The sequence below is a fragment of the Epithele typhae genome (genome assembly GCF_022376455.1).
Source record: "Epithele typhae strain CBS 203.58 chromosome Unknown BXZ73scaffold_114, whole genome shotgun sequence".
Classification (NCBI taxonomy): domain Eukaryota; kingdom Fungi; phylum Basidiomycota; class Agaricomycetes; order Polyporales; family Epitheliaceae; genus Epithele; species Epithele typhae.
The window spans coordinates 48,455-71,761 of record NW_025954305.1 but is presented as its reverse complement, the minus strand read 5'-3'; the positions used below and the strand labels follow the sequence as shown (position 1 = coordinate 71,761).

The 23,307-nt window shown below is 58.7% G+C and overlaps 8 protein-coding genes across 8 annotated transcripts; 6 read left to right on the top strand and 2 right to left on the bottom strand.

Annotated features, from left to right (window-relative positions):
• Window positions 1-900: 900 nt before the first annotated feature.
• Window positions 901-1,892, top strand: BXZ73DRAFT_56408 (S-adenosyl-L-methionine-dependent methyltransferase; the record flags this gene model as incomplete). The annotated part of the gene is made up of 7 exons (XM_048021475.1): window positions 901-967; window positions 1,019-1,103; window positions 1,154-1,212; window positions 1,260-1,327; window positions 1,382-1,591; window positions 1,655-1,759; window positions 1,815-1,892. 7 exons carry the CDS (start codon window positions 901-903, stop codon window positions 1,890-1,892), a joined length of 672 nt encoding a protein of 223 aa, XP_047871766.1.
• A 258-nt stretch (window positions 1,893-2,150) lies between these two features.
• On the top strand, window positions 2,151-3,333 carry BXZ73DRAFT_56401 (uncharacterized protein; the record flags this gene model as incomplete). The annotated part of the gene is made up of 5 exons (XM_048021473.1): window positions 2,151-2,602; window positions 2,652-2,727; window positions 2,775-2,813; window positions 2,868-3,176; window positions 3,232-3,333. Coding segments are annotated over 5 exons (978 nt in total), but the record flags the coding sequence as incomplete, so codon positions are not given.
• A 514-nt stretch (window positions 3,334-3,847) lies between these two features.
• On the bottom strand, window positions 3,848-5,233 carry BXZ73DRAFT_93224 (uncharacterized protein; the record flags this gene model as incomplete). Its single annotated transcript, XM_048026608.1, has 4 exons — window positions 3,848-3,952; window positions 4,017-4,129; window positions 4,199-4,757; window positions 4,916-5,233. 4 exons carry the CDS (start codon window positions 5,231-5,233, stop codon window positions 3,848-3,850), a joined length of 1,095 nt encoding a protein of 364 aa, XP_047871764.1.
• A 1,002-nt stretch (window positions 5,234-6,235) lies between these two features.
• On the top strand, window positions 6,236-8,899 carry BXZ73DRAFT_82407 (OPT oligopeptide transporter; the record flags this gene model as incomplete). The annotated part of the gene is made up of 7 exons (XM_048023705.1): window positions 6,236-6,495; window positions 6,556-6,633; window positions 6,684-6,748; window positions 6,801-7,447; window positions 7,496-7,784; window positions 7,837-8,393; window positions 8,600-8,899. 7 exons carry the CDS (start codon window positions 6,236-6,238, stop codon window positions 8,897-8,899), a joined length of 2,196 nt encoding a protein of 731 aa, XP_047871763.1.
• Window positions 8,900-10,063: 1,164 nt separating this feature from the next.
• BXZ73DRAFT_93222 (tricalbin) lies at window positions 10,064-15,560 on the bottom strand (the record flags this gene model as incomplete). Its single annotated transcript, XM_048026607.1, has 22 exons — window positions 10,064-10,409; window positions 10,462-11,078; window positions 11,134-11,309; window positions 11,363-11,483; window positions 11,566-11,837; window positions 11,894-12,407; window positions 12,460-12,501; window positions 12,554-12,555; window positions 12,623-12,661; window positions 12,719-12,785; window positions 12,848-12,875; window positions 12,931-13,199; window positions 13,238-13,392; window positions 13,450-13,733; window positions 13,800-13,915; window positions 13,939-14,067; window positions 14,127-14,169; window positions 14,191-14,654; window positions 14,681-14,824; window positions 14,876-15,077; window positions 15,163-15,211; window positions 15,329-15,560. The coding sequence occupies 22 exons, from the start codon at window positions 15,558-15,560 to the stop codon at window positions 10,064-10,066; spliced, it is 4,311 nt and encodes a 1,436-aa protein (XP_047871762.1).
• A 2,011-nt stretch (window positions 15,561-17,571) lies between these two features.
• On the top strand, window positions 17,572-18,351 carry BXZ73DRAFT_93221 (carbonic anhydrase; the record flags this gene model as incomplete). The annotated part of the gene is made up of 7 exons (XM_048026606.1): window positions 17,572-17,674; window positions 17,727-17,751; window positions 17,807-17,872; window positions 17,939-18,059; window positions 18,095-18,120; window positions 18,141-18,234; window positions 18,334-18,351. The coding sequence occupies 7 exons, from the start codon at window positions 17,572-17,574 to the stop codon at window positions 18,349-18,351; spliced, it is 453 nt and encodes a 150-aa protein (XP_047871761.1).
• Window positions 18,352-18,731: 380 nt separating this feature from the next.
• BXZ73DRAFT_56398 (uncharacterized protein) lies at window positions 18,732-19,883 on the top strand (the record flags this gene model as incomplete). The annotated part of the gene is made up of 5 exons (XM_048021472.1): window positions 18,732-18,915; window positions 18,976-19,023; window positions 19,100-19,116; window positions 19,190-19,486; window positions 19,569-19,883. The coding sequence occupies 5 exons, from the start codon at window positions 18,732-18,734 to the stop codon at window positions 19,881-19,883; spliced, it is 861 nt and encodes a 286-aa protein (XP_047871760.1).
• Window positions 19,884-20,168: 285 nt separating this feature from the next.
• Window positions 20,169-23,176, top strand: BXZ73DRAFT_56394 (RINT-1 family protein; the record flags this gene model as incomplete). Its single annotated transcript, XM_048021471.1, has 10 exons — window positions 20,169-20,345; window positions 20,433-20,716; window positions 20,770-20,970; window positions 21,028-21,286; window positions 21,339-21,452; window positions 21,510-21,774; window positions 21,828-21,986; window positions 22,039-22,325; window positions 22,379-22,617; window positions 22,678-23,176. 10 exons carry the CDS (start codon window positions 20,169-20,171, stop codon window positions 23,174-23,176), a joined length of 2,484 nt encoding a protein of 827 aa, XP_047871759.1.
• Window positions 23,177-23,307: the final 131 nt, after the last annotated feature.

The window sequence follows — 23,307 nt, the reverse complement described above, 5'->3', positions numbered from 1 at the left end:
CGTGGAGCTTCGCAGGGGGCTTCTCGTTAGAGTTCGGGGGCGCGCGTCGGAAGCGCAGGTACATGAGCTGGCTAGACGCGTACGCGTACAGGACCCAGATTATGTTGTTTTGGCGGAACGTGCAACTCACGAGGCCGACCTAACGTGTCTGTCCTCCGTGAACTGCTACCCCCGAGAGGTTCGGAACATGAACACATACCAGTGCGGCAGTCCAGTGGTTCCCCTGTGATGCGTATACAACCGTCATGACAACCGATACCAGACTGGGGACCTCGGTGTAATAGAGAAAACCAAAGAACCAAGCCAGTGGGAAGGCGGCGAGGACTACAGCTTCGAGCGGCGGTGTTGCGAGGGACGGTGGGCGCAATCGCTTGTGGTAAGACACCAGGAGAGTGAGCGCGAAGGTAGGGTCGCGAGGGATAGCATTGGAGTCAAACGGAGCATGGGGAGGTTGCACTTGAACTTGAAGACGGTCTTGAGTAGCATGCTGAGCACATACCTACGTCCAGCTCAGTGTCTGAAAGCATACACGCACGAAGTGGCAACTCACAGTCCAGGAGGTGTGGTTATCTTAGGATCCCAGGTCCAATAGTCCCCTTGCAGTACGCCTGCGCCTGCGGGATATGAAAAGGCTCATCCTGCGGGGGGTATTGTGAGAGTGCGGCGCCGGCAATTTTGCTAATTTCCTCGCACCATGTACGGTTCTGTGACTTCTTCATTGAGGCTTTTCAAGACGATGACCAGAAATGTGCAGAACGCGACATAGGGCACAGGTGACGAGGAGGACATGGTGGTCGTTGTCGACCTGTGTTGTGGCACCCCGGCGCGCGCGGCGAACAGAGGCGGCCCGCCGTGGCGCCGAACGCACCCTGCCACTGGTACTTGGTCTCCCATCTCCTCATGCTCCCCACCCCAGACCTCTCACACCTCAAGAGCGAGGACTACAGGCACGTCTATGAACCAGCAGGTCATAAGTCAAGGCATCAACCATGTTCACGCTGCTGATTGGGGTCAACAGAGGATACCTTCATCCTCCTCGACGCGTTAGAAGAGGATGCTGAAACACTACGAGAACTGAGACCTGCTGTATGCGTGGAAATCGGGTACGCAACACCACTGCATTCTGCATTGGCGGTCCTTACAGGAACTCAAGCTCAGGATCCGGATGTGTAACAACGTTTGCGGGCAAGATCCTCGGGGCGTCTTCATCTTGTACGACCACTCCGCCCCGGCACCCGCCTCAGCTCACTCCGTCTCAGTGTATCTGACCACTGACATCAACCCTCGGGCATGCGCAACCACTAAAGCAACCGGATGTCAAAACACCGTAAGCCATCTCCTTGTCTCCTGTGCATTGTTCGCGCTGACCCGTCTCCAGTAGGTTCCGATCGAACCCATCCTAGCCTCACTGGTAGGACCACTGCGCGCACGTCTGAAGCATGCAGTGGACCTGCTCCTTTTCAATCCGCCGTACGTCCCGACAGACGCCGAAGAAGCCGATGCAGCGCAGGACGACGCGGGCATTGCGGGTGCGTGGGCTGGAGGACAAGACGGCATGGCCATCACGGACGTTGTGCTCGACCAAGTAGAAGTGAGCTTGCAGCCCTTCGTATTCGCGTGCAGCCGCTGAAACTCGTTGTCTGAATCTGAACAGAACCTGTTGTCCCCTCGAGGTCGCTTTTATCTCGTCGCCGTCAAGCAGAACGACATTCAGGGGATATGTGGCAGGATGCTGACCCAACACGGCCTTCGGGGCGAGGTGAGTCGATTTCACCCAGATGTGCCCCCATTTTTCACTCAACTTCGCGATTCAGGTCGCGCTGCAGCGCAGAGCCGGGAGGGAGCACCTGTACGTGCTAAGGTTCCATCGAGAACGTCCAGATCGCACATAGTTCACAAGTAAAGCAGTATACATGTCGGTTGGCTATTATCAGTATCCCAAAGCGCCGGAACCCAGCGCCTCCTAGGGGCCGGTGCTCTCCTACCGAAACCTTTACCCTGACCGTCATGTCCGCTCTCAACAGCACCCAGTCTGATGATTATTGTGTGCCAACATATGTGCGTGAATGTCCTGGTGGTCTATTTTCTGACCAGCTCATCGCAATCTCTAGCTTACCCAATGGTGCTCGGACGCAGCCGAGGCTTGCGGGTTTTGGGATGGCAACCGCGCTTGGTTGCTTCGCAGAGGATTCGCTCTGTACTCGTTTGAAGACATTCCTCCAGGACGAAAACTTAGCTTCGCGGACGGCAAGAAGTGGTGTACGCCAAAAAATGCACCGCCCAGCGAGCCTGTGGTACTGCCGTGGGCTAAGCACGTGAGAGGGGTGCAACGGCCGACATTCAGGCTCTGGGTACGCCTGCTTTTACGTCCTTGCACATCAAGCCATGACGCGCGGCCTCAGTATCACATTGCTCCGGCCAGGGATTTCTCTGGCAGGGACCTCATTCTCAAGCCCATCGCCCGAGACAGCCGAGAATATGCGATATGCAAATTCCTGCTGACTGCCGCGGATTACACCGATCCGTCAACGTTTCCTTGCATCATCCCCCCTCTGGCCGTGCTGGATACTCCTTACGACTACTCGATCTTGTGCATGCCAAGGTGTGTTTGACAGTGGTGTATCTGGCTCCCGATTGACCACTAGGTTCAGATGGTCGGAAGTGACGTGGTTAGACGACGTCGAAACTCCTCGTGAGTTTATCTGTCTTGCCATTTGCTTGCTGCGGGTGAGTGCAGTGCCGCATTTCCCTTTACATATCCTCATGAAGGACAGGGGCTTGATTTTCTCCACTCCCACCGAATAGCTCATCGGGTAAGCTACCCCCGAATTCGTTCTAGATATCGCACACGTAACAACGTGACACAGGACATCGTCCCATGCAACATGCTCGCCAACTGCTACAGACCAGACGACGACGACGACGACGTGCTGAGAGCCGATCTCAGAGAGCGTCGGGGTCGAGGCGATTGCGAGAACATACTCGCTTTGATGGACTTCGACAAGTCCATCCTCCTTCCTCCCAACACGTCGTTGATCAATTGTCGTCGGCCGTCGCTGGAAGCCACAGGGGATGGTTTCTTCGCCCCCGACGACATCGACTACGGAGCGCCGTACTACAACCCGTTCGCGTACGATGTTGCGACTCTGGGAGGTATCTTCAGATACTGCTATGCGGTACGCAGCCTCGCCCAATGCCGAATGCGTCCACTCATTGCGCCGCATGCCTTAGGATATGGCGTCCGTCGTCCCTTCTTTCGCCCCACTTTTTGACAGAATGACGACCCATCTGATGCGAGAGAGATTCACGGTGGAGGAGCTTTGTGCTTCTTGAAGGACACCACCTCAGACCTCTCGGAGGAAGCCTGGATACCAAATTCCGTTGCTGGCGATGGAGATATCGTCTGGGGGATCGTACTGGTCGAAGCTGTCGCCCCAGGACCAGCGGTCTGGGGGAGACACCGGACACCGTCGCAGTCTTGGTGGAAGCCACTTTGCGCTGGGTCCTCCAGTCTGAGAGGGTGTGAAGGTTCTCTTCTCCATCCGCCGTCTTCTTGGGGTTTGACGATCCGATTTCATGTTCGTACCCGTATCAGAGCCTTGATGTTGCTTCTACCTCGTCGTGGCTAGGCAGAAAGGCATTCGTGGCAGGACGCTTTCCCAACACGGCCTTCAGGGCGAAGTAAGTCGATCTCACCCGAACGTGCCCCCGTCGCACCGACTCAGGTCGCGCTGCAGTGTAGAGCCGAGATTCCACCGAGACGTCCAGATCGTACATCATGAAGTTTACAAGTAAGCAGTATACACGTCGGCCGGCTACACTATTACCTCTCTACCCCCGTGGCCCTTTACAGCTTCAAGTCCGGGTTCGCCGGGATGGGGCGCTCGGCCTGAGGAGTGATGCGCGCGCCGTGGCGGCGTTCGCGGGTGTCCTCGAAGTCGAGGATAGCCGACTGGCGCAAGCCCGCGGTCAGCACACGCTGGTGAGAGGGGCGGAACGCAGACGAGAACACGTACGTGGGCCGTGACGCGGTTGTCCCAGATGACGACGGTGTTGGGCTCCCACTTGACGCGCACCTGGTTCTCGCCGCTCTTGTCGATGTGGTCGTAGAGGAAGTTGAGGATGGCGTCTGCGCAGCGGGCGTGAGCGCGTGCGCCTCCCTTACCGCGATCGGGAAAAAAAGAAACGAAGCGCTCACTGGACTCCTCGAGCTTGAGGCCGACGATGCGGCGCGTGAACTGGCGGTTGACGTAGAGGGCCTCGTCGCCGGTGACGGGGTGCTTGCGCACGACGGGGTGCACGTTCTCGACGGGCTCGCGGCGGACGACGCCGCCCCGGCGGCCGGAGCGCGAGAAGTCGGCCTGCTCGAAGCCGGAGTGGACCGCGGTGAGGGTCTTGAGGAAGTCCCAGAAGTGGGGGCTCAGGCGGCGGAGGGTGGAGACCTGGCTGGTGAAGAGCGTGTCGCCGCCGGTGCGGGGCTGGGCGAGGAGGAAGAAGGTGGTGAGCCCGGGCGGCTGGAGCTCGTAGGAGACGTCGGAGTGCCAGACGGTGGGCTGCACGCGGTCGTTGAGCTCGTAGTTGAAGGTGGTGTGCTCGTCGCGGTAGACGAGGTGGAGCTCGGGGACGCCGTCGGGGTGGCCCGAGGTCGGGTGGATGTGGGGGCGGCCGAAGTGGGCGGACCAGGCGCGGAAGAAGTCGAGGGAGGAGTCGAGGAACGGCTGCTGGTCGCGGAAGACCATCACCCCGCGGCGGGCGACCTGGGCACGCGGTGCGGGGAGGCACGGTGGGCGCCAGTGGTTATTGTGAAGACATGATCATTGTAGGCCGCAAAGAGGGGCCGGATTGGGAGGACAAAGGATGGTGGGTGGTGCATGAGAACGGGCGCGGGGCGTGGCGGGATAAAAGGGAGACGGACCTCGAGTGCGAGCTGATCGCGGCCGTCGTTGTCCAAGTCCACGAGGTTAATGCCGCGCACCTCGGTTCCCAGACGGGGCGTGAGGTCGACTAGCGAGGCACCGTCGAGGAACGCGCGAGGGTTCGAGTGGGAGAGTGCGCGGGCGGCAGGGTCGACGTGTTCGAAGGGCGTGAGGGGTGGGTAGTGCTCTTCCTTGGGAAAGACTGGAAGGAGGTGGGCGTAGCGGTACTCCTCCTTCACGGCAGCGGGCTTGTCGGCGTCGGTGCTGCGGAGAGTCAGGGTGGGGAGGCTCTCTGTGATGGTTTCGACGGTGGCCATGAGATGTAGTGCGAAGAGGAGGGTGCGCAGAGAGCTGTGGAGGAGTTGTAAGCATCGACTGAGCATTTGTATGGGGTGTTCAGTATTTTCGCCATCGGGTCAGCTGAAGGCGCAATGGTCACGCATGGGGAGACGGGCTTCTGTGTTGGGTGACTAGGCTCACGGGGACTCCGCAACGGCAGTCCGTGGAAGTCTCAAAGGGTACGGTATCAATTGCGACATGGAGCGTGGCTTCGAGCAATATGTACCCCCGAAGTCGTGCTGCGATAAGATTAGATTCCGCTATCTCATCTCCGAGCGCCCGGCCGAGTGCGGACCGCAGGTGTGGGAGTGTGGGAGACGCGGGAAGGAGCGCCGGCTGATTGCGGGGAAAGGGCGGCGGCGGGCCAATTGTGTCGCATTTCCTTTGCGAACAGTCGGCGAGGCGTTGACAATAAGCAAGGTCCCCGCCTCGCTTCTCTGCTTCCCTTGCCCCTGGCTGACGCCCTCTGTCCGCGCAGTCCTGATGGCACGCCTGCCCGGTCGCCACCGCCATCGACCACGCAGCCCGGCACCGTCACTCGCGATGCCCTCAGAAATCGCCTGTCCGCCGCACCACACACGGCGCATGTCGTCGACGCCATCGGCAGAACCGCCCGTGGTCTGCACGTGCGGCCGCATTGACCGCCGCGCGTGGGCAGATGGTGCACGGGTCTTGTGCCGATCGTAGATCCGTTTCTTATTGTCTTTGCACCCCGCCACCGCCCGCCGCGCCCGCTGCCCGGACCAGGGATAGCGTCTGTCCAGCCATCTCGACATCCAGAAACGCCCTTGGCTAGAGCCGACGCGCAACACAATTGTCCCCTCCACACGTTCCACTCCGCCGTCGCGACCCCGCCAGCCTCATAAAGCCCTAGCGTTTCTCGCCATGCTCCCCGCCATTCCTCCCTCTCTCCTCCCCGACTCCCGAGCCGCCTTCTTCTCTTCTCCGTCAGGGAGACTTCGTAGTCAGACACTGCTGCCATGGCGTCCACAGCAGTCAACCTCTCCCAAACCCTCCCCCACCTCTTCCAGCGCCGCAACGGCTCCCCGGACGTCCCCGAGGACATCGACCACTTCAACGACCCGAACTGGGACTACGATGCTCCCGCTTCCCCGTCCGAGAGCACCTCTACCTTCGTAGAGAAGCGTTCCTCCTGGACCAACACTTCCTTCCGTTCCTCCGATGTCGATACGGACTCCCGCCCTAAGTTGGACCTCCGCGAGGCCGCCCTGGAGAACGAGTACGTGATCCCTCCTTCACGTACGACCCCTCGAGCTCACGTCTCTCTCTCTCTCTCCAGAGACTCGCCTTACGCTGAAGTGCGTGCCGCTGTGCCCAACTACGATGACCCGACGTTGCCCGTCAACACCTTCCGCATGTCCGTATTCTCTCACCACCTCAGTCGCCCTCGCTCACAGTTATCCTCAGGTGGTTCCTGGGCCTCGTCATCTCCACTATTCTCTACGGACTTAACCATTTCTTCGTCACCCGCTGTACGTCCTTCTACTACACCGCCACCCTCCCTCACCGCTCACTTCTTTCCAGGGCCCTCCGTCTACATCAGCGCCCTCATCGCACAGCTGATCGCCCTCCCGGCCGGCAAGTTTATGGAGTGGGCTCTCCCGACCAGGAAGTTCAACACCTTTGGCTACGTTTGGTCCTTCAATCCAGGCCCGTTCAACGTGAAGGAGCACACCGTGATCACGATGATGGCCAATGCCGTCTACTCCGACGTCTACGCATCCACCATCTTCCTCTCCCAGCGCGTCTTCTACGGTCAACGCCCCTCGGTCGCCTACGAGCTCCTCCTCTCCCTCTCGTCGCAACTCATCGGTTTCTCCTTCGCCGGCGTTGTTCGCTCGCTCCTCATCTGGCCGTCCAGCATGATCTGGCCGTCCGCGCTCGTGAGCTGCGCGCTGCTCAACACCCTCAACAAGAGCTGGACCAAGGTCGAGACCAAGCATATTTCGCGCGAGAAGTTCTTCCTCTTCGCTGCCGTCGGCTCCGCGCTGTGGTACTTCGTGCCCGGCTTCCTGTTCACCGGCCTCAGCGTGTTCAGCTGGGTCTGCTGGATCGCCCCGAAGAACCAGACCGTCAACACTCTGTTCGGGTACAACACGGGCCTCGGCCTTGGCTTCCTGACTTTCGACTGGTCGATGATCTCCTGGCTCGGAAGCCCCTTGGTTTCTCCCGTACGTTTTCCTCCTCGCGTTCAGAGCCGACGCTGATGAACCTTACAGTGGTGGACTGAAGCTAACATCTTCATCACATTTGTTATCGTCTACTGGATCATCGCCCCGATCATGTACTTCAAGAACGTCCTCTTCACCGCCTACTTCCCAATCTCCTCTTCCGGCGCATTCGACAACACCGGCGCGCCCTACAACATCTCCGCGGTCGTCACGCCCCAGGGCGGGTTCAACGAGGAGGCGTACCGCAACTACTCGCCGCTGTTCATGTCTGCTACGCTCCAGCTCGCGTACGGCACTCAGTTCGCGGTCATCACTGCGGTCATCGTGCACACCTTCCGTGAGTTCTTCCGTGTACGGCCCGCTCGGAATCCTCGCTGACCGCCACGCAGTCTGGTACAGGCAGGACATCATCCGCCAGTTCCGCCGCACGATCCGGGACGAGCAGGACATCCACTCGCGCCTCATGTCGGTGTACAACGAGGTCCCAATCTGGTGGTACGGGCTGCTCTTCGTCATCGCCTTCACCTTCGGCGTGATCGCGATCGAGATCTTCCCGTCGCAGTTCCCCGTCTGGGCATTCATCCTCTCCCTCGCCATCTCCTTCTTCTTCGTCATCCCCGTCGGCATCATCCGCGCGGTCACGAACCAGATCCTCGGCACGAACGTCATCTCCGAGTTCGTCGCGGGCTACGTGCTCCCCGACCAGCCGCTCGGCTCGATGATCTTCAAGACGATGGGCTTCGTGCCCATGTACCAGGCGCTCGGGCTCCTCAACTCCCTCAAGATCGGCCACTACCAGAAGGTCCCGCCCCGGGTCATGTTCCTCGCCCAGGTCGTCGCCTCCACGCTCGCGTGCTTCATCGCCGTCGGCATCCAGGAGTGGCAGTTCGCGCACATCGAGGACTTCTGCTCCCCGACCCAGAAGGACGGCTTCTACTGCCTCGACGTCAACACCTTCGCGACCGCGTCCATCATCTGGGGCGGCATCGGCCCCCGCCGCCTCTTCTCGCCGGCGGGATGTACAACTGGCTGCTCTGGTTCTTCCTCATCGGCGCGCTCCTCCCCGTCCCCTTCTACCTCCTCGCCCGCCGCTACCCGACCTCGGTCTGGCGGTACGTGAACATCCCCGTCTGCTTCGCCGGCCTCGCGCAGCTCCCGCCCGCGACGGGCATCAACTACTCCTCCTGGGCGATGGTCGGCGCCTTCTTCCAGTGGTTCGTCCGCCGCTACCACTTCCGCTGGTGGCTCCGCTTCAACTACATCCTCTCCGCCGGCCTCGACATCGGCGTCTCCCTCGGCGCCGTCCTCGTCTTCTTCTGCCTCCAGTACCCCAACGGCGGCCTCACCCTCAACTGGTGGGGGAACACCGTCTGGCAGAACACGTTCGACGCGGTCGGCATGCCCCGCCTCCTCGTCACCGACGTCCCGATCGGGCCCCAGACGTGGCAGTAGAGCGCGCCGGCGCGGGCCTTGGTTTCCCCTTCCCCCCTTCGGTTTCGGTTTCGGGTTACACGGAGACGAGATCCCCCATCCCATACACACACACACACCCGGTCCATGTAGCATTATGTCCGACCAAAACGGTCTCCCCCGTCTCTCTCCTCCTCTCTCGGCTTGTAGTATCATTATGTACATTTAGCAGCGCGCCCCCTCACCACCACCGTGTCTCGTCTTAAGTTTGTTTGTCTTCATAGCTGCACCCACACCCGCTCAGAGAACGCTTACCGCTTACCCCCTCTTATTGCGCAACCTTCCCGCCTCCTCTTAGTATTCCCGCCGAGGCCCCCATACCCTCATCCTCCCCTCGCATCCCCATCTTCCGACCTTCCGCTCGTTTCCCGCCTTCGCGCGTGCGCAGTACAGGTCATACTACGCACCCCGCACGCCTTCCCTACACTTTGTACTACCTCTTCGTTACGCCCACGGTTCCGCCCGCTCATGATTTCCGCACGTCGCACAGTTTGAATGAGAATCACGTCTGCAATGTCTCAGAAACAACAAACGCCTTGCCGTTGGTGTTGATCTTGAGTGAGGTCTCCTCGCAAAGTCGTCCCACTGACACGTCGTTTGACATTGAGATCCAGCATTCGACTGTCAGAGGAGTCGCTCGTCTATACCTCAGCCGAGGCTATCGAGGTCTCCACGCTGGACCCGATACTTCCGCCCGACGTAGGTCCAGAGCAGGTCGATCTCGCACGCACGCACATCATCTGAAAGCGATTCGTTCGAAGGTGCGTGGAAAACACGGTGGACAGGGCAGAGATATGCACAAAGAGGTAGAAAAAAGGGAGCGAACGGGGTCCAGATCGACAGATCGAGTGCGGGATAAGGGGATCGAGACAAGGAGCAGGACAGCCTGAAGACTGTTCTGAACCATTAGTGAGTCCGGTCAGCGGCGAGCTGGGGTCGAAACGGATGCGAAGGTGCAGGAAAGAGGCGGCGCGGGTCCTACGTAGGCCAAGGATGATATCGTATGCGTCACTATCGTACACTTCAATGAGAGCGGGGTCAAATGCGAGTCCATAATGCGAGTGAAGGAAGGAGAGCCGATATGCGGTTGTAATGGGCATAGGAAGGGAACGGTAGAAAGCACGGGACTTCGGAGCTGGCGCCGCTTTAGTCGTCGCGGTCGGGCCGCCGCCTGCTCAACGAGAACCGGGAAGGCGACATCCCAGGCGTCTTCTCGCCGCCTGACATAGACACGAGCGAACCACGAGAGCCCTTGTTGGAGAGCGTCGAGTCTGCGTCGAACTCGAGCCTGAGCGTGAGGAGTCCTTGGCCCTCGCGGAGCTCGATGCTGAGGTCGCGTGCCGGGACTGTCTCCCCAGGCGTGAGGTGCTCCCAGATATCGACCTCGGCGGATCCGAGCAGCTTGTCCTTGCCCAGCGTTTTGTGGTCGAAGATCCAGGCGAAGAGCTTGGGTTGCGTTCCGGGCGCTGCTGAGAATGCAAACGACTCGTTCCTGTTGGACAAGGGTCAGCATGTACACTTCTGCTGGGTATCCCCGTACTGACCATTCTGGCTCTGAGGTCTTATGCGCATGCTTCGTCTTGCACTCCTTGTCGCCGACCCGGATGACCGCGTACGGCTTAGCGTCTGTCATACCTAGGTCCTTGGCATGCTGCACCATGACCCTGAGCGTCCCAGGCTCGGTCTGGTGGCCATTACCGCCTGTTGTCGACGGGAATGTCGCACCCGACACGATACCGTCCATCGTCGCAAAGTCGACCGGCTTCGAGACGACACCCGCAGGGGGATCGGGTCGTCGGTGGTCGTCGGAAGAAACTGAGCTCACGCTGCCACGACGGCGGAACACTCCAGTGACCCCAGAGATGACCCCTTTGCCAGCCGCTCCGGGGATGTGTCCGATCTGAGTCATCGCGCGGCCGGCGGAAGAAAATGTGGAAGTGTTCTTGCGAGTCTTGACGATGATTTCGGGCGTGAAGAGCAGGCGGACGCGAATCTCGCCGTGGTCGCCGTGCTTGTCGTGCGAGAGAGGAACCGAGCGCTCGACGGCCGTGAAGGGCTCGAGGCTCTCAAGTTCGACGAGGCCGGTACCCAGGCTCTTCGCCTGCTCGATCTGGTTCCAGTCGAACACCTCCAGGTTGAAGACCGAGCCGGCGCGGGAGGGCTGTATTGAGGTATGAATATGTTGAAGCGTTGCAAGGCAAGTAGAGGACACATACCACTGGAACGCTGAACGTCTCGTTCCACTCGGGAGTGAGCGTCTTCTTCTTGGTCTGCGACTTGTAGACCTTCTGGCCGTTGAGCGAGAAGACAACAAATGGATCAGACTTGCCGCCGCGATCAACGCCACGAACGCCATGGCCGTCGATGAGGTCGACGCGCAGGACGCCTTGGTCTAAGACAATGCTCTAGCTCAGCTGCTTTCGTAGATTTTGTATAGACGCTTACTGTTCACACTCTCCCTCGCCTCGAGCTTGAGCGGCACAGGGAGGTACCTGGCCTCCAGGGTCACAACCGACCGCTTGGAGTCATCATCCTGATTCACGAGCGTGAACTCCGAAGGGCCATCCTGCACCAACATCGCACCATCAGCGACCAATGCCCGACCGCAGCTTACGACACACGCAAGAGAAGATGGCCATCTCACGCACCATAGTCTTTTCCAAGAACGCCTTCGCGTCGCCCTTCCACTCCGCGATCACGTCGTCCTTGTCGCCCTCGTCGGCCTCGTTGAGCCGGAGCCAGACGCGGCTGAAGTCGAGCTCCTTCACGACGCCCTCGCCGATGTACTCCCAGTGCGCGTTCGTGCTCCGCGGGCGCGGTGTGCTGAGCGCCGGCCAGTACGCTTCGTCGAGCAGGACCTCGAGGCGCGCCTTCTTGTGGAGTTGACCGGTCATGACGTTGAAGATGATGATGCCGGACTCTACGAGGAAACACCGCGTAAGGAGGAGTGCACTGAAAGACAGAAATCAAACGCACGGTGCTTGAGCACCTCCTCCTTGCTCATCTCGACGCCCTGCTCCTCTGGCCGCTTCTCCTCGGGCGTCGCCGACTCGCCGTTCGAGACAGCAGAGACAGCAGAGACAGCAGAGACAGCAGAGACCGTGGTGTCCGTCGACTTGGCCGCGCGGTGGCCAGGGCCCTCTGCGCCTTCAGCGCGGCTGGTCGTGATGCCTTCGGGGACCCCATAGTCCTCTTCGTCGCTGTCGTTATGCACAGTACCACCCTCTCCGGATTCGGGAGACTCAGCCCTGGCGGCCTCTTCGATCTCGTTGGGGCTAGCGTTGAAGCCGATGCCACGTATAGCGTACGCGGGGATGAACTCAGCGACGTAGTGGAGCTTGCCTTTAAAGGTGCCGTTGCCGAGCTTGAGGCCTTCTTCAACCTCGCGCTTCCCTGTGGATTCGAAGAGGAACTCAGCGCCATCGGGCGGGTTCTCAATCTGCTTTACGAGGTCTGACACGCGCAGTTCCGTGTACCCGAGTGACCGGTCCTGAATGTCACTATGTCAGGCAGTAACATTACGGAACCGCATGGTGGCGCACCTTTGTCAGGTGCTGGTAGTCCATGCACTCAAGCATCATCGTCTGTCAGTGGGAAATGAGCGTTATGAGATTTTGGGTTATGTCAACGACGTACTTCTTTCATGGAGTGTACTGCAGCGGCCAATCAGCATGCAGCTCAGAATGGCGTACCGGGCGTACTTACCAGGGATGTAAATGATCTGGTCCCATTCTGGGTTCAGGTCTGAATGGTATCAACGTCAGTGTGGTGGACAAAGGCGGATACAGGGTCTGTACTGACTGTTATTGACAACTTCCGTGCGGCCTTCCGTGACGTTGTTGATCTGCACGCGGACATATGGATCGCTCTATAAATCACCGAGGTCTGTCAGTCCGTTTCCCTTGCACTCCCTCCCCGCGAACGACGCACCTTGCCACCGAGCGTCGCCTCCACGTTCCTGCCGCCCAACACGATCAGGAATCACATGTAGTGAGTTAAAAGCCGTTACGCACTTAACGTCCGTCGCGCGCTGTAGCCACAGGCGGACGACTCCCATGGAGGCACGTACTGATCCGCCCGTGCAGACTGCCCGCCATGGCGAGGGCTTCCACTCTGCGGTAACGCGGAGCTTCCCGCATCGCGCGTTGCTGAGCGTCCACCAGTCCTTGCCGGACGTCTTCGCCTGGAGGAGGTCCGTCAAGCGCACGCTCATGTAGCCAATGACAGGGTCCTTCAGGAAGTCGCGGTCGTCGATGACTTTGGTGACTACCACCGCATTCTCCTTGTCCGTGCAGAGTACTCAAAGCTGTCCTCCCATACCGGGTTGTTCGTGTGGCGCACTTTCTTCGTGGAATGGGCGGCCAATTTGGATTTCCCGGTGTAGATCTTCACGAAGGGGTTAAGTTCACCACTCATCGACTTCTGCGAATCAAGGTCCTTGGCCTGGTGGACTGTCAGGCGCACGATGCCGACCTCTGGGAAGACAACAGGTTAAATAGGAGTCCACATCCATGTTAAACTAGAACGCTCACTGGTATCAGGAAGTTGCTCAACACCACTGGCATCAACCTCAGGCTTGAGAACGGGATAGAAGTTCACGTCGAAGCGAATCGTTCCACGAGGCTTGCCATCCTTGAGGATTGGTTGCTCCATGCCCTCCTGCGTCGCATCACCCTCCAGGCAGCTGAGATCGAAGGTAGCAAATCCAAGGTCGGTGTTGGCGCGGTGGTCATTGTAATCCCACACCTTGAATAAGAGCGACTCCTGAAGTGAGTTGACGAGGATGAACTTAGTCTCCATCCACGACGGGTTGTTACTGCAGGCGCCCAGGGCGGCGATTAGCCGGGCACAAAACTACGTCATCTCCAGAGGAACAAATGACGTACGTGTTATGCTTCCAGTGCGTCCGTGGAGCTCAGCCCGTTCGTTGAGGCACAAGCTGACGTATGGGTCAGGGCGACCGCCGCCGAACTTGCTGCTAGGCAAGTCGCGCGCACTCTGCACGGTGATCTGGAGCACACCACCGCAGTGTCGATCGGAGCGCCGGAGAGCATCTGCTCGAGGTTGAGCGTGAACACGTTCGGCTCGTACATCATTGGGCCCAGGATGCTGTGGACGGTGTCGCGAATGAATGCGGACAAGCCAGGCACCTAGATGGACCGGACCATACGTCAGCTGAGATATTACAATGAGGTACGACAGTTCCCACTGACGTTCGCGATGTCAAACCCAAACGTCTCACCACCAATGGGCTTCAGCGCGTAGTCGATAACGGCTTGGTGACGAAGGACACGTCCACCATTTGGATATGAGGGAAGTTCGTCATAAGCTTCATGCGAATTTTCATGTGTCCACTGAACGTCATATCCTCGACCAGTATTGGCATGGCCGCGCTAGCGAAGCCCTTGCCCAAACGAACGCTGAGGATAACCTTCGGGTTGACCTTGTTCAGCTTCTGCTTGTCCGTCAACTCCGAGAGGTCGTTGGGTGTGAAGGAGAGGAACCAGTCCATGAGAACGACATCATCCTCCGTACGTGGGTACGTCTTGACCTTTTCAATCCGGGGTGCCTTGGTTCCAAGGGTGAAGGTGCTTAGACGCAGAGATTCAAGGAATGGTGGGCAGCTTTGAGAGAGGATCTGGTCCACAGAAGCGACGATCGTACGGGACAAAACAGGCTCGTAGATAAGCCAGAAACGGTCGAGGAAGTTGTTGAGCCAGTCGCAGATTCGAACTCCCTCTCCGAGCTGTGACGCGTCTTGACCAGCTCACGTTGAATCTCGTCACGCGCCCGCCGCCGAGTGCGCTCCATAGATGTCGAGTAGTAGGTGGTGCAGAATGCCAGGACGACGAACACCCATCCCATACCGAGGTGGAAGCGAGTGAGGAAGTGGGTCACGAAGACGGCCTACAACACGTGTGAGTGCCGCCCCTCCCCAACTCGTACGCATATGCTCACCACTACGATCATAGCAGCATTGTGGTACCACTCTCCATAGTACTGCTCGCTGATAAACAAGTCGAGGATCTCCTTGTGCTTTTCATCCCCCACTTTCTCGCGAATGGTGTCTATGCCAGAGACATCGCGCCATCCGAGCTTATACCAGTCAGGGATGGCTGGCGCGGGTCCATTGGGCATAGCTCCTGGAGCCTGTGGTCCTCTGGGCGGGTTGGTAAGGTGGGTGACGCAGGCCAGGTGGGAGTAACGGGTGTTTGAGGCAAGTTTGGATGTGGGTCGTTGTTCACGGGGAGGTATCCGCGTCTTCGACTGTGATGGTGGGGAGACCGTCCATTGCTTGGCCCGCCGTCTACAGCTATTTCTGCTAACACACGCGGTTAGCGCCCCAAAGCTGCGGATAAACGCACATATAACAATGGCATGCACAGGAGGAGGCCCGGAAATATAACTGACCTTTCGCAGCACTGTTTCCCGCCGCGCCGTTGACCGCAGCCTTAGCCCTGGACAGGTCAAGCTGGGGCACGGCCTTGCCGGCTTTGGCGGCCTTCTCTTGTGGACTGGCATCGGGGTTGAAGGTATGAACGGGCACACGAGTGCTGGAGGCGTCTTTGTCGACAATGCCATTGACCTTGGCTTGGTCGTTCGCAGATAGGGGGGAAGGAGAGGACCCGTTGACGGCGGCCATGGCGGCAGCGGTAACGGGGTGGGCAGGCGAGAGCGAAGGATTCGCTCAAGGGAAGAGGCGGTAAGGTAGCGTGTGGAAGCAAGGAGCGTGAGGAAAAGAGCGCAGGGAAGGGCAGATGTAGGAGAATGAACGCTGTCCGTTCCTCGATGACGTTCCACCAGTCCCCTGGGCGCTATTCTGGCAGCTTGCTCGCCACCCTCGACGCGCAGTGCGAGCTACCCGTCGGACTACGTCCAGCCCCGACCACGTCGACGTCGCACACCGCCCACTCACGCCGGCCATCAAACGGCCGCTACGACCTCCTTGTCCACACGCTGAGCATACCCGTTCAGACCCGCCCCGCAGGGCGCAGCTGAGGCTCGGCGTGCCTCGCGTGCTTCCGGGGTCCTACCAAGTGGCGCGACGCGCGACGGCGCGTCCCACGTGAGGGCGTGGGTCGTTTTATTTAATTATTCAACGCATGCTGCTTCCAGACTCCGAGAGTATCGCGCGCGACGCTAGCACCTATTGCGCATTCTCTCCTCCCGTCGGGGCCTCCCCTCCACCATCAGAGGTGTCAGCATCCATGGCGGCAGACTTGGAAAACACGTTGCCCTTCTGTTCGGACCCGCCCTCACAGTCCTTGGCTGCCCGCGGCCCAAGCGTGGCCGGATATTTGTATCTCTAGACCGCCCGGGGTCCCGGGGCCCCGTGGCTCACTGTCATATTATTACATCACGTATATTTAGCAGAGTCTCGATCTCCAGTGGCCAACAATAATAGCGTAGTACAAGAGGAAGCTCTAAAAACCAGCGCCCAACTGTCCGTCGAGGTGGATATCTGGCTGCAGCGGTCTGTACATGATGTGTATCGCGAGACAACAATTTCAAGAGGCTGCGTGGACGTTGCGCTTACAGCGCCCTTTGCCAGGTCAGGGATATGGCACAATTAAATTCAATTGTTACATAGCATATGCGGACACGAAGACCACCAGTTGCGGGGATACTGCGGACGGGCACAGGATTTCGAACTTGAGGCTCAAGCTCAAGCTTTGAAGCTTGACGACCCGACAGTGCGCTCCCGCCCTTATCCGGAACCTCCGCACTCAGTGATGGAATGTATGTGGTGACCAATCCGACCTGCTCCTGCATGTCTCCAAGGAAGCGCTTGCCGTTTCTCTGCTTCTCGAGATACTGGGCGTTGATACCTTCCCACCGAGGGCGCGGTTGCAGTGAGTGCCTACGCACTGGGCATTGAAAACTTCTCGCAGCACCCTTGCATGCTGTGGATGACATTGACATATCATGCATGATTTGTTGAATGATGAATGAGGTGTCAGTCCGGGTGGCCCGGCCGCAAAATTCACCTTTTTTCTGAGCTATGGTCTCGGAGACTACCTGACGTACTCAAGTACTCAAGTTCCAGCTCAAAAGCATTCATGCGCCATGAGCGCTAAAGAAATGGGATGACGTCATCGAAACGAGGCGAGCACGCGCTGGCCAACTTTTTGTCCTGCTTGTCTTCCACCAGAGCGGACTCATGAGCGTCCTCGCCCGCCGGCTCTATAATGGCGGCTTCAACCATCTCAAAAGCACTTCATTTCTCGTCGCAGGCAAGGCTCCACGCGTCGTCGGCCCGGCGTTCGCCCGCTCCTGCTCTGTCGCCGCTGCAAAACTATCGCAGGACAGCGAGGTTGTGAGTGCTCTTCTTAGAATCTCCGTTTCTTCCCTGCTATGTGATTTGGAAGTTCGTCTACCTCCCAATGATCACACGCTGTTGCACATCCACATCGCATTGGCTAGTACACATGCACCCGCCAAGATTGAGTCTCCCTTCCCATGCGTTCATTGGCTACAGAGTCTCCGTCATTCTGCCGCCATGCTCGCCCTCGATCGCATGCTTTCCTACAACGCCCCATAGGGGCATCGTATCCGATTACGACTCACATATATCTCTCTTCCGCCGCGATCAGTATCTGCCCCAGCCTCCCGTCGCGATGGAAGACGCACGTGCAACGCCAGGACCAACCCATATGTCTGCCCACAAGGACTTCGTGAAGCCCAATGAGGCCTACGTCGCCAGCTTCGGTGACAAAGGCAACCTACCTTTGCCTCCCTCCAAGAAGCTCTTAATCGGTGAGTTGTGCCTTAATGACCGCGGGGAAAGAAACGTACTCATGAAAAACAGTCACTTGCATGGACGCGCGCATCAAGTGAGGCGACCCATATCCCTCTTCACGCGTACACGCCGCTAATCCCGCCCTGCAGTGTGTATGCGGAACTCGGCATCCGGGAGGGCGAGGCCCATATCGTGCGCAATGCGGGTGGTGTGGCGTGAGTCTGTCCCCACTCTCGCCCCCCTCGCCCCACTCAAGTCCGTCTTCTCGCTTCTCCCGACAGCAAGGAGGCCTTGCGCTCGATCATCATCTCTCAGCGCCTGCTCGGTACGCGCGAGATCGCCGTCTTCCACCACACCGGCTGCGGGATGCTCACGTTCGACACGGCGGGGCTCCGCGAGCAAGTGAAGGCGTCGGACCCCGCAACCCTGCACTGAAGGCCGTCGACGAATTCGAGTTCCTCGAGTTCAAGGCCTCGAGGACAGTGTCGAGTCTGACGTGAAGTTCCTCCAGGAGCACCCGCTAGTTCTACCGGAGACGAAGGTCACTGGCTGGGTGTATGAGGTCGAGACCGGCAAGGTGAGCTTCGAGTGGCTTCAAGCGATTTTGGTGCACCTCGCAAGGCAATGGCGCGTGGCTGGCGCAGAGTATGTGCACGGAGCTGATTTCGACCTCCAGATAAGGCAGATCGTTTAACAGGGCACTACGAAAGGCCTCCTTGTGATCGCACTATAACGCGAAGTGAGTGTTCTGCTTCAGCGTAAACTATGAGTGTTAAACGGCAAGCTAATGATATCATGAGCAGTCGCCGCTGTTTGAACAACATCTGGTCCAGGTTATACCATGACAACCCATCAGTGTCACTCTGTCGCTGTAGTCCCACATCTTGCTTCTGTTACAATTTACCTTGTATAGTGTGCGCAGACCGAAAGAACGCGTCACGACCGTATATGAAACGCGACGCACGTGCTCGCATTGCCGGAGCTTTGCTTTTCGGCGGGCAGATTTCTCTGACTCCTCTCCCATCGATATCACCTCGGTGTCGCGCACTCTCGCGAGCAACCACATAACACAAGATGGCCGCCATTTCTGGAAGACCGGACGACCCCAAGCTCCACTTGACGCAGTCCGGGCACGCTACCCCCCGCACAGCTGCGCGCCCGGGCACTGTGCTCAACGAGTTCGTACCGGATGTGAGGCCGGTCATCGCCATCGACTTCGATGACGTTCTGTGCAAGACCAACCATGCAGTCGCGGCATGTGAGTGGATCGCGCGAGCGCGGGGCCCCGGACGGAGATGCTGACGAGGGATCGCGCAAGGGCATAACGATGCTCATGGTACGAAGATGGCATTGGATGACTTCTATTGTGAGTAGCGTGTCGGCCACATTGCACTTGCTGTATGCGTACTCGCGGAACGGGTTCTCATCGTGCGATGTCCCAGACTACTACTACTGGATGGTACGCTCTCGCCTCCCCGGCTTCCGCGCCCGCGCCCTTGCCCCTCGCCGCTCACGATACCTCGGCCTTGCAGAACCCATACTGGGGCAACCCCGACGAGACGGTGCGCAAGGTCGAGGAAATTTGGAAGTCGGACTACCTCGACCGCGCGGACCCCGTTGAGGGCGCGGCGGAAGGCCTCGCCGCACTCGCCGCGCGGGGGTTCCGGCTCGTGCTGGTCACCGCGCGGCAGCCCCGCGAGCTGGAGCGGAGCCTCGGCTGGCTGGACAAGCACATGCCGGGTCTGATCGACACGATGATCTGCACCGGGCAGTCGCAGGAGACGTTGGCGGACGAGAAGGAGCTGGTGACCAAGCTGTCGAAGGCGGAGGTGCGTGCCCCGTGTTCTCGCCCTGCTCGCCCGCTTGTTCTACGGGTGAAATGAACTCACCTGTCCCCCCGATTGTGCGCAGGTGTGCCGTCGCCTCGGCGCGAAGCTCATGGTCGACGACTCGGCGGAGAACGCGCTGAAGTGCGCCGTTGCGGACCCGCCGGTGCCCGTGGTGCTCTTCGGCGAGTACGAGTGGAACAAGCGGGTGGGACGGTACAGCGACGTCTCAAAAGAGACAAGCTTTGAGGACAGACTCGCGCGCGAGGGCGGGCGTGAGTTCTGGAAGGAGGAGAGCCTGGAGAAGGAGCTGCCGCCTGGCGCGCCGCTGTACCGCGTGAAGGACTGGGAGGCGTTGATAGACTGGGTGGACAAGCAGCGCGAGGAGGGCAGGATATGAGTGAATGTAGATGAGTAGGTTGCGATGCTCGGCGTAGTGAATAGAGAGTTCCGTGCTTCCGACTCTGTTGAATGGGGATGAGAGAGGATGTGCTCACGGCAGCTCACGGCCCGCTGACATGACGCGCAGTGCGGCGTGGCCACCGAGCGCGCCGCCTTCCGACAGCTTTCGACTATTCACCACCACTCTGGGCAAACTCTGGGTCTTTAGCTTATACCATAGCTAGTTGCTATACCTTCTGCTACACGACGGTCGGACTTCTACTCCGACTCGTACCTCTTTACCATGTCTTCCGCTGGGATTCGCCGCCTGCTGCAGCCACCAAACACTCAGGATTCGGATACCCGAGCTCTCGCATACCTCAATGACACCTACAAGTCGCTCAATGACATCGAGAGCGGCGAAGACCTCGACGTGATGGTAGAGCAGGCTCGACGCGAGCTCGAGGGTATCGAAACGAAGGTGCGCCATTCATTCTGACATCCTTTCCGACTCTTCTCTCGTCTCGTGCGCGCCGAACACCTCTCACCACCCTCTGCCTCAGCTCAGCTCGCGCACTCGCAAGCCTGCACGGAAGCCGTGATTGCACAGACGCGCGAACAAGCATCTGCGCAGCTCCATACCGCACAAGAGCTCGCGCTCCTTCGGCACTCCCTCGCCGACGAACTCACGTTCCTCTCTGGGGAGCTCGTCTCGGACCTTTCCCAGCGCGAGCACGGGGACGTTGAAGGACCCACACTGCTGGAGGACCTCGAGGCGCTGCACAGGAGCTTAAAGGAGCTTGAGAGTGTGAAGGGATACGTTCAGGTCGTGGAGCATGCAATGAAACTCAGGTACGTTCCACTCTTTTGAGGCACAGAAGGTAGGGGGCTCATGTGTACTGCAGCGAGGCCGCGGTCGAGCAGGTGCGCACAGCTGGGACCGCGACGGTTTCGGAGTATCAGAAGCTGCAAGAGTTTGTCAAGTCGGTTGCCGCAGCGTGCGAGAAGGTCGAGACTGTGGCCAGCCAGCCGGACCTGCATATACTTGGCTTCCTCGACAATGTGGTCGAGCAGACGTGGAGGGACATGAAGGGCGTACTGATGACGTGAGTGTTTGCGTATTGGTTCCTCTAGTTGTGATACTTCTCTGAGATACGCACAAGGACGCTGCTGGAGGTTGCAGAGAAGCTCAAGTGGCCGACGAAGGTGGACTACAGCGCAGCCTCCTCGGAGGATCGAAGGGCTTTCGAGACTGCCTTCTATAACTTGCTTAAACTGCAGACCATCGGGGCGAAGATCCGAGACTCCTCCAAACACAACGGGAAGGAAGGATTGTATCCAATCCAGGCTCTCGTACAAGCTATCTTGCAGCGATTCAAGTTCCACTTTGAGGGTACGAGACCAACTAACCGCATGGACAAGGTAGGCATCTGTGTTATGCTCTCATACGATGATTCGCTAACGAGTTTACTAGCCGGAATGGTACTTCACGCACATCGCGAATGAATCGCACGAGCACAGGCCATTCATGGAGTCAATAGTGCAAAGTTTGCTTTCCTCAACGGAGTATCGCACTATCAACGCCTGGGTATATCGCCTATCCGTCATGGATCTCAACTGCGTTCTGATATTATTCCTTCTCTAGCGCGAGTTCACCAACCTGCTCCTCCCTGTTCTGGAACGCAAGATCCGCCGCACCATCCCTGCCTTGCTCTCGCACCCTTCGATCCTCGCGCATACGATCTACCAGGCATTGTCATTTGATACCGCCATTCGAGATGAAGGTTTCGGCATTCAGGGGACGACTGCTGCTACCGGGAAAGATGGAACGGATGCTTGGAGAGGTATCAGCGAGATAATTCTCGGCAAGAAGGAATGGCTCGACGCTTGGGTAGAGGGCGAACGCAAGTGTGAGTACTCCTCCACATGCATTTGGACATCACTCGCTCATTCAGTTACACAGTTGCTATGGACCAGTACTTTGAGATAATCAGTGCGCCTGATGCATGGCTCATTGCGGATGACGAAGGCGAAGACGAGGCACCCTCGTGGACAGCTGGCCGTGAACTGCGACCAACCAACTCGGCTCGCCGTGTCAAGTCGCTGGTTGAGCAGGTCACAGGTTTGTGCACTGACAACGCTTTGAAAGACGTCTCTAATGTGTTGCGTTCCAGACCGTTACTCCCCGCTTCCCGAGTACACCCATCGCACTCGCTTCCTCATCGTCGTCCAGCTCCCGCTGCTCGAGTCGTATCTTGGTCGCATATCCTCATCCTTGGACGCTTTCGAAACGTTATCCTCATCGCTCATGCGCGCCGTTCCTGGAGCTCTTGGTGCTGGGGATGGCAGGGGCGGTACTGGCAATTTGACCTCCGGAGTCGAAGGCACGCAGCGACTCTGTAAAGCCCTGGTCAGCGCGAAATACCTTGCTGGCGTGATGGAGATGTGGGGTGAAGATCTGGTATGTGGTGTCCGCATCGATCCTGATCGCGTTACTGACCCTACTTTGTGCAGTTCTTCTTGGAGCTTTGGGAGGAGATCAACCGTAGAGCTGCATTGCGTACAAAAGCAGGAACTGTAGCGTTACTCCCCAATCCGAACGGCAGCGAAAGTGATTTGCCGGAAGGGACCATCTTCGAGGAGCTTATACGGCTATACTCCGCAACAACCGGGCGCGCAGAGGACATGGTTGCTGGGAGTGTCACAAGTGAGATTGAAAGCGGACTCAGGCCACATCTGCAGGGCGGAGCAACGTAAGGTTCTTCGTCTCAGGCTCGTTATGTTGGGGCTGACTTGCATCAATGTCTACACAGGCAGCAACCAACGTCTGAGGACTCTGACGACATCGCCCTGGCTCAGACCTTGCTCGCGCCCCTTGCTCTACTCTCTTCTCACCTCACCTTCCTCCGTGGCACGCTCCCTCGGACGACGGTCACGTCGCTCTATCGGCGCATTGCGTCGCGGCTGGCAATGCACCTCCTGCAAAGGCAAATCCTCTACCGCGGCCGTGCGCGCGCGACACTACACGAAGCCAAAGCTGTTCTCGCGGAGGCAGAGCTGTGGGTCGAGACCTGCCGCGTCGCGCTCAAAGAGGACCGCGGGCGCGTAGAGGCTCCATGGCGACCGTTCCTGCAGGCCGCGCGATTGCTCGCTTGCGAGGGCGACACCTGGGGGAAGATCGTGGACGCGACTTTTGCGGTGGCGAGCGACAACGAGTGGGAGGACGTCATGCTCGACGTTGTAGGTTTAAGCGAGTTCCCGCGAGAAGAGGTCCAAGGCATCCTGAGGAGACGGGAGGACTGCGAGCGCTGAAAGCCTTGAGTTTCGTTTTCTTAGTCGGTTGCTCTGGAGATATTGTATATCGCATCATTCTGTAACTGCATCATCATACTTCGGACCAGAGAGTGAGCATTGAATTCGAGGGGAGTAACAAGATGCCTAGT